Source organism: Phoenix dactylifera, chromosome 2, assembly GCF_009389715.1.
Source record: "Phoenix dactylifera cultivar Barhee BC4 chromosome 2, palm_55x_up_171113_PBpolish2nd_filt_p, whole genome shotgun sequence".
NCBI classification, from domain to species: domain Eukaryota; kingdom Viridiplantae; phylum Streptophyta; class Magnoliopsida; order Arecales; family Arecaceae; genus Phoenix; species Phoenix dactylifera.
Window position 1 is genome coordinate 12,922,323 of NC_052393.1, and position 7,956 is coordinate 12,930,278.

At 42.4% G+C, this 7,956-nt stretch overlaps 1 protein-coding gene across 1 annotated transcript; it reads right to left on the reverse strand.

Moving 5' to 3' along the window:
* Window positions 1-371: 371 nt before the first annotated feature.
* LOC103714143 (probable methyltransferase PMT15) lies at window positions 372-3,837 on the reverse strand. The gene is made up of 6 exons (XM_008801299.4): window positions 2,864-3,837; window positions 1,949-2,159; window positions 1,444-1,741; window positions 964-1,353; window positions 796-873; window positions 372-710 (listed from the first exon to the last, which is right to left on the reverse strand). The coding sequence occupies exons 1-6, from the start codon at window positions 3,560-3,562 to the stop codon at window positions 467-469; spliced, it is 1,920 nt and encodes a 639-aa protein (XP_008799521.1). The 5' UTR covers window positions 3,563-3,837; the 3' UTR covers window positions 372-466.
* Between the last annotated feature and the right edge of the window lie 4,119 nt (window positions 3,838-7,956).

Here is a 7,956-nt window from a genome sequence, read left to right on the forward strand (position 1 = left end):
TATTTTGATTATCTTTGACAATGTAATTAGTTAATCACTAAGCATTGTTATCAAAATTTTCTTTTGGTCATAGTTATTCACTTCTTGATCTGTAAGCAGGGAATCCAATATAAATTAAAAAAAGAACGAACATAAAACAGTCGGGTGGATGATCAGCAATAGATTGTCACTTCTGAATGGTTTGTTACAAAATCTTTGCAGTCGATATCTTATAACGGAGCCACCCCGCAAAACAAATCCAAACAATCGTTTTGGACCACAGACTGATCCGAATTTGCTCGGCTCCAATATTTGCTTCCTCTATGCTCCCACCCCCCCCCCCCCCTTTTTTTTTTATCTTTTCCACTTTATCAGAGCAATGAGAGAGCAAGGAAGCACCAATGAATTGTGACTGAATAAACCATAGAAATTAAAATGAAACCAGACAATACGATAGCCGAATCCAATGCTTTTAAAGCACCTTCTGCTATGCAGCTCCATTTTGCTGCTCCTGTTTTTGGTCGGACGCCGTCCAATAATCCTTGACTGCCAATAGAATCTTCTCCCTTCGGAGGGGGCCATCTTCATGGTCAGCAATCTGGCTTTTCCATCTCATTCCATCCGTAATGCTCTTGATCTTCACCAAAACATCCACGTCGTCTCTAAATATCACCGTGCTCTCAGGCCTCAGGATTCTATCCATCTCCAACAGAATGTCTTCCATTTCACATCTGAAATCATTGATGGCATCATCTCAAACTGGATCCATACATGGAGCTAAGGAGGCAGAAAGAGGAGAAAGGAATTCCATACTACCTGTCCTTGTAAAGAGTGAAAACCGAATCGGCATGAATGAGGTCGTAAGTCCTCGGGTATGTAGACATTGCCTCGCACCTGCAGCGAAAGAAATCAGTGTTAGAAATCGAAGGAAAGAACTACAGGCAACCAGGGTGCCCGTTATTTCTGAACTGAGAACTCACTCACCAGTCCTGATAGGTTCCAATCAAGCCACGCTCATAGATGACACCAAGCGTGTTCGCATTCGCCGCCGTCGGCACCACATTCATGACCCAGACGGATTCATCAGCCAAGGCAGCTGCGAATCCACCGAACCGAGCGTTCATGTCGAGCAGGTTGCGGTATCTGCCCTTCTGTCCTAAGTTGACCAATTTCTTGTAGTGCTCCACCCTCTTCTTCCATAGCTCGCTGTCCTGCAAGAACATCTCACTGGTAACCCCATCAAGGCTTCCACTAGCAATCCTTTGTGGCACCGCCATCAGTCTCCCGGGCCATTTCTTCAATTCCCCGCCGGCAACGTCTCGAATTGAATCCGCTTCAGGCAGGGGAGTGATGCAAGCCTCCATCTCTGTATACCTACGTTAGCAATTCAAGGAGGTTGTTGGCAAGAGTATTCATTCAATCCAAGAACTCAAGAACTAAAAGCTTTTAGTGCAGGATTTTTACCAAGCAGCATCGGGATTCCGAGCTGCGCAGAACTGCGGAGACCGGATGATTTTCCGACTAGCTTTGCAGTGAATGTGGTTGGTTGGCTTCTGCCAGATTGCGATGTCTCCTACCTCCTTTAGTTTCTTCCAGCAGAGGCTCTTCGCGACGGCTTCGATGGCCGACTGCTCTGCACTTAGATCCTCCCGTGTTCTCTGCCACCCTTTCCAGTGGCGCTTCCAGTTGATCGGAGGACCCGACAGGATCCAGTACCCACCCGGTCTCAGGATGCGGTCGATCTCGATCAAGTAGAGCCCATCTGTTCGTAGAAATGAGCACAATTAGGCGGTCGAGAATAGCAAGATTTGCCATCTCGGCATCGGATCCCATATCAGTATATCCTCTTATAGTATAAGAAACTGCATACTCGTTTGATATCAGTATGGCATGGTATGCTTGGTATGGTATGGTACCGACTAGTACGGCAAATCTAGAAGCATAGGTAATTAAAGGATAGAAGAATTACCGTTCTGATGCCAAGGAATGAGGCAACGAGAGCAGTGGGCCATGTCGAAGGCCCTTGATGGATACGGCAAGCGCTTGGAGGCGAGGATTCCGATCATGGCCGGCACACCTCGCTCGAGCGCAAATTGGACCTGTGCCTCATGTGAGTCCCTCGGTGCAATCGACATTGTTAAGATGTCCCGTGAGAGAAGGTAACTTCCCCAGCTTGCCACCTACATTCACCATTGTTGAATCCAGTATTAATCAGGATGAACTAAATGAACTCGGTGGTCTAGAAGAAGACTAACGAGGCTATTCGCTATTCTCCACTTGGAGCGAACCGAGTAACTCGGTTGACTCGGTGAACTGGCTTTCCTGATATTGACCGTCGACTTTGACCGTATCAAGTAATGTGCTGAACGATATTTATCCGATTTACAAAAAATAAATGGAAAAATGATAAGTAAATCTAATTTACTCCAATGTTCTGACACTAACCCGGAATATATAGAAAGAAAATTCCGACTATAACGCGTTGCAATATAGCTTAATTAAGCAACACTAAATTGCCTAATTAACCACAAAAAACTGAAAAGATAATTTAATCCGATTCCCTGGCAATGAGTTACTAACCCAAAACCACATATACAGTTGTTTTCTTTTTTTTTAAAAAAAAAATCTTCTTGGTGATTTCTTTCTTCTGTGAATAAGATACTGAATTCTAAGTATATAGATTGATCGTTAATTATCAAATTTACACCTGTAATAATATTGGGCGAAAGACAACCTGTGCTTCCAAAAATAAATTATAGAATCCTAAGCGAAGCTACCAAGATCCCAAAGTCCGATCTTGTCGCCGGAACCGGGCAACTTCGCCGGCGAACCGGCCGAAACGCCGCCACAAAGACAAGAACAGAGGAGAGAGAGAATAACTCACCCCACAACCGGTGTCGATGGCGGTCCGGATGGACCCATCGTGGAGGTTGATGAGCCGGCCGATGTCGTCGATATAGGCGTCGGCGCCGTTGGGGAACATGGTCCCGCCACCGGGGAACCGGAACTTGTCGCCGTCGACCCGAATCCAGTTCTGGACCGCCTTCTCCACCGTGAGCTCCTTGTGGGGCACGTTGGCGAACCAGGCCACCTCGCGGCTCGCCGGCCACGGGAACGGGTTCCGGTAACCCGCCGGCGCCGGGATCAAGCACCGGAGCTCCTCCCCCTTCCCCGGGCAGTGCCGCTCCCGGAAGATGAGCCGGTCCCGGGGGAACTTGAGGGACCGCTTCACGTCCTCGCACGGCGTGTACTCCGAGTACTTAGCGTCGCACGCCGGGAATCCCCGCCGCGCCGGGAGGGCGTCGACGGCGGAGACGTCGGCGGCGTGGTGGGTGTCGAAGTCGAGAGTCGTGACGGCGGTCGATGAGGGGGAGTTGTTGCTATGGTTGCAGGAGACGGTGGCGACGATGGTGGAGGAGGAGGCGAGAGAGGTGGCACCGCCGCCGCCATGCTGCCACATGCCGAGAAGGTAGGAGGCGGAGCAGAGGAGGGCGATGACGGCGATGGAAATGAGATTGAGCTGCTTCCAATAAGGCTTCCAGAGCTTCAATATACCGGAATACGGCGTTGAACCACCGGCCATACCGTTAGAATCGTATCACGCCACCCGGCCTCTGCTTAGAGATTTAGAAACAGAGGAGAAAGCGAAGAGAAGAGGGGGGGCGATGGGGTAATATATAGCTCGGCAGCGTGTTATAAATATCTTTCTTTATTCTTCTTTTTTCGTAAAAGCCTAAGAGGAAAGCCTCGCGCAGCCGGACTCAGCCCTCGCATGGCCAGGGTTCCCGCTTCGCCTCAAGCCTACCCCCAAAACGCCTTTGCCATGGTCTTGTTTTCCGATATGCGCTGACTCTATTTGAGGTGGAAGTTTGTAATTTTTTTTTTTCTCATACGCATCTCAAGAGTTAAATATAGTTGTGTGGATAGTACGTAAGATATAATTGTGTTATGGGGAATAGGTGACAGAGGTGGGCTTGGATGCATGTGGGGAAGGGGATTAGAAGAAGGATGAGGATATTATTATATTAAGGTGGTGTCATCCTTTGGGAATGCATTCGAGTGGGATTTAGTGAAGGAGTGATCGTTACGCTGTCTTAATTATTTCGGTAATATTTTGTGAAATAAAGGTTTGGATGGTGCGAGGAGGATATTTCACCGATGGGACGCCACCGGCAGGGGTCTAAAAAATGGTGTCTTGCCGCGCGGCTTCGGTTTGGGTTGGGCCTGACTCGGCTAAGGACACATGTAAGCATGCATGCTGCCTTTGGAGTTTGGATGGAAGCCACGCTGCCCGCTTTTGGATGGATTTTTGGCCAGGTTTTGATTTCTTGTGCAGAGAACTGAGAAAAGGAAGGTTCTATTTTGTACTACCAGCCTGCATCAACTCATCCCACAAAAAAAAAAAAAGGAAGTTCAAAATGAGGGTGGTCATTTGTGTACACTAACAATGCTGTTCTGCACATGAATACATGTGATCCAAGAGAAGGAAAAAATTGATTTAGTAAGCACGTTTTTTTTTTCAACAAGAATGTATAAAGTAAAGGTTTCATCTAGGTCGATTTATTTTTTTTTAAAGAAATATAGGGAAGAAAACTATCCACATTATGATCATCCAAGTCTAGATATTTTGAAGACACAAAATCTAAATTCCTTAGTTGCTAAGGCCAAGATCATAGTTTTTGTAGAGGATGTGGGATGCCAATTTATATTTGCATTAGGCTCTAATTGTTAATGTATCAATTATTTCAATGAATATGAATCGATAAATCCACGATATAGATCAATAAAATATCAATATTAAATATATCAATATTTCCAATCTTCTACTTGCTCATTTGAATAGATGGCTTAACCAATAAAAATCAAAAGTAATGCCTCAAAACAATTATTAGTTTTGTATTTATTATATCGGTCGATATTTTGATATCTTGCCTCAAAATATGAGTCAAGATCTCAAAAGACCTCGACATTCCAAAATTTCCAACATTCCACCTCAACCAAAAAATAAAAAAAAAGATCGCTATTAATCTAGGCATTGCTCATCTTGGGAGATGGTCGGGCTTTTAACTTTTAATAATTTTCATTTTGAAAGATGTATTTGTTAGAATAAAGATGTAAATCTCAGCAAGATTGAAAGGAATGCACACATCCGATCCGACCATAAATATTTTATGGGGATTTAATACTGGCACTGCATGCAAGTGGGTGAGAAAAGATGGGCAATAGATATGTATGAGCTCCATTCTTGTAGCCTGTAAATGAGTTGATGTTGAATCTGCTCGTGATAGCTTATGATTATGTAACAATTGACCCATGCTTTTACTTAAGAGTCTGGCCCTGGCGCAAGTCTAGTTGATAAGCATCCTAAGCTTGAGCAGCTGACTAGAATGATCTTGATTTTAATTGATATCACATGGCATCCATTAAGTGACCTTTCCCGTATGCCATAGCTTTAGGAAAGAAAAGAAGCACAATACTTGATTAGGTATACTTGTTTTGATGTAATTGACTTGGTCTCTTATAGGAGACAACTAGTTATGTTTGTTTGATGAAAAATCTTGATGTATACAGAAGAATTTCCTTGATTATTGCTTGGTTATATATTAGATTTGATTTATTAATAACAATAATTTCAAATTTTAAGCTTTACATACTAGATTTTTTTTTTTAGTAGATGCTCGTAACCAGTTGGCTACACGATGTGGATAGCCCTCTCCCAATTACCTCTAATTCAATAAAACTTGATGAAAGTGGAATTTGAACTTAAGTCATTTAGTACAACATCCAAACAATTTATTTGTTTATAACCACAAAAATATTCCAATATAATAAAACCAGTTCTCACCCAACATAGTTAACAAAACAAAAATTCTAGTTGATCATTTTTCAAAGTCTGGTCATATTTAATATACAAATACTATGTGTTTAATCAATATCAATAAGATTGTGTTATCTCATTAGCTGAGTTAGGCCTAGATTGGTCTGCACCTTTTCCTTGAGTGGCATTCGATCATTTTAATTGTCTGCATAAAATAAGAATATATTAAGATTTAAATCATATACGGGTCCATGATAGATGTGATCTTCCTTACAAATGCATCACATCTAGTTTGGATTTTATGGTTTTTATACATATATAGCTGGTGTCACCAAAAAGGATTATGAAGTCTGCTTCTTGTTTCGCGTTGTTGTTCTATAAAAAATAATAAAAAAAAGAGAGTTCAAATACAATCATTTTTTCCTTTACAATATTAGTAGAACAAATTAAGCTATACACATCTCTCGATCTCTATGCGTCTGCATGCCAAAGAACTCTTCAATATACTGTAACATTTAATTTTGCAGTGGAAATATTGATAGTCCATGCATAGCTATTGCTGTGGAAATAATAAAACTTGCTCTAACACTATCATTACTTAAAAAAAGAAAAAAGATTTTCAACTCTATTAATTCTACTGAAGCTGTCGGCTGCTGTTTAGCAATATCATGAATAATTTATTCATCAATCAATTACCATGTCAAACCTCCTTTTGAAAACTTGAATGTCCCAAAGTTCCAACCTACCCGGCTTTCATATATATAGCAACAAGCCTGGTTAGATATATTGACAAAGACTTCGAAATCTAGAAAGTAATTAAAGAAACAAAGTAGAAGTTCTAACCTTTTGGTATAACTCTTCACCATGATAAGATCATAAGAGCATCCATGGTTTCGAGTTCTAGAAGAACGGCTGCTGCAGGTCCCGCACGAAATCCGTGAGGCGGCGGTGCCGCCGGGGCCGCTACTTGGCTCGAATCCCAACACCACCGTCTTCGTCAATGCTTCGGCATTCTAAAGAATCTTGGTAACTCGGTGAATCAATCGCCGTATTCCTAGAAAATAAATGTAAGAAATTGGATCATCAGCGTAACGATGCCACTTGTTATTACTTTTATCTTTTAGCCTCGCAGGGAGACAGATCCGACCCAGATATCACCGCGCTCCTCTCTATTGGTCAACGGTCAGACGCTTGCTCACCGCTCGCCACTTGATGGATTCGGACGGTCCCCCATGTTGGACCTAGGTCCAGATCCATTATTGCTAATAATTTAAATTAAATTACATGGTCGATGAAGAGCGTAGTGAGCCCCTAATGCTACAATGCTCGTGCGTGCACATGGTTTTGTGACTCTGGTCTGGTTCATGAGAAGCATCCATTTAATTTAGCAGCAACCACCCAGTTTTGGCTTAGGGTTTAGTACTGTATATGTTTAGTGCTGATCTCACCACCCACCAATCATATAGTAGCTTAGGGTAGCATCATGCAACTAAATACATGTAGTTAAAGAGACCAATCAAATTTTGTCCAAAATAAAGAAGAGGAGACCAACCAAAGCCCACCATGTGCCTGGCTAATGCCTGTAGTTAATTTATTCCCCTCCCCCCCACCCATCAAATCCAAAACCTTTTTGTCTACTTCCTTGCTATTTTATAAATCGTTTTACTGGGGTGGCATACGCCATATGATAGCAATTGTGATGAGAATGAAATTAGCACTCCAGGCTTAAAGATAGAAAATGATAAAAATTCTTCTTTTAAAAAACTGTTTGCTGGATTCCAATTGGTACCCTTCGGAGAGGATGTTAAAATGAAGCAAAATGAGATTACAATGGAAGCATTCATGTGGCTTAAAGTGGAGCTGAGATGACAGGTAGTTCCTGAGAAATATACTTTGCAAAGATTTAATAGCTGTTATTTAGTGGGTTCCATGTGGATATGATGAAGCTTTTATCTAAAAAGAAGAAGAAGAAGAAAAAAAGAATAGCTTTAGGAGTAGATCGAAAATAAGCAATGCTTTTAAAACTAAAGTAAATAGTGAACTGGCAAGCCATCCAGTTTCTAGATCAACTAGTTTGACTGGTCTGAATAGTGATCTGATCGACTTTTGAACGCAAGTCTGAAGTGAAAGTGCATCGTGGAGGATAAGTATGTCTTCAA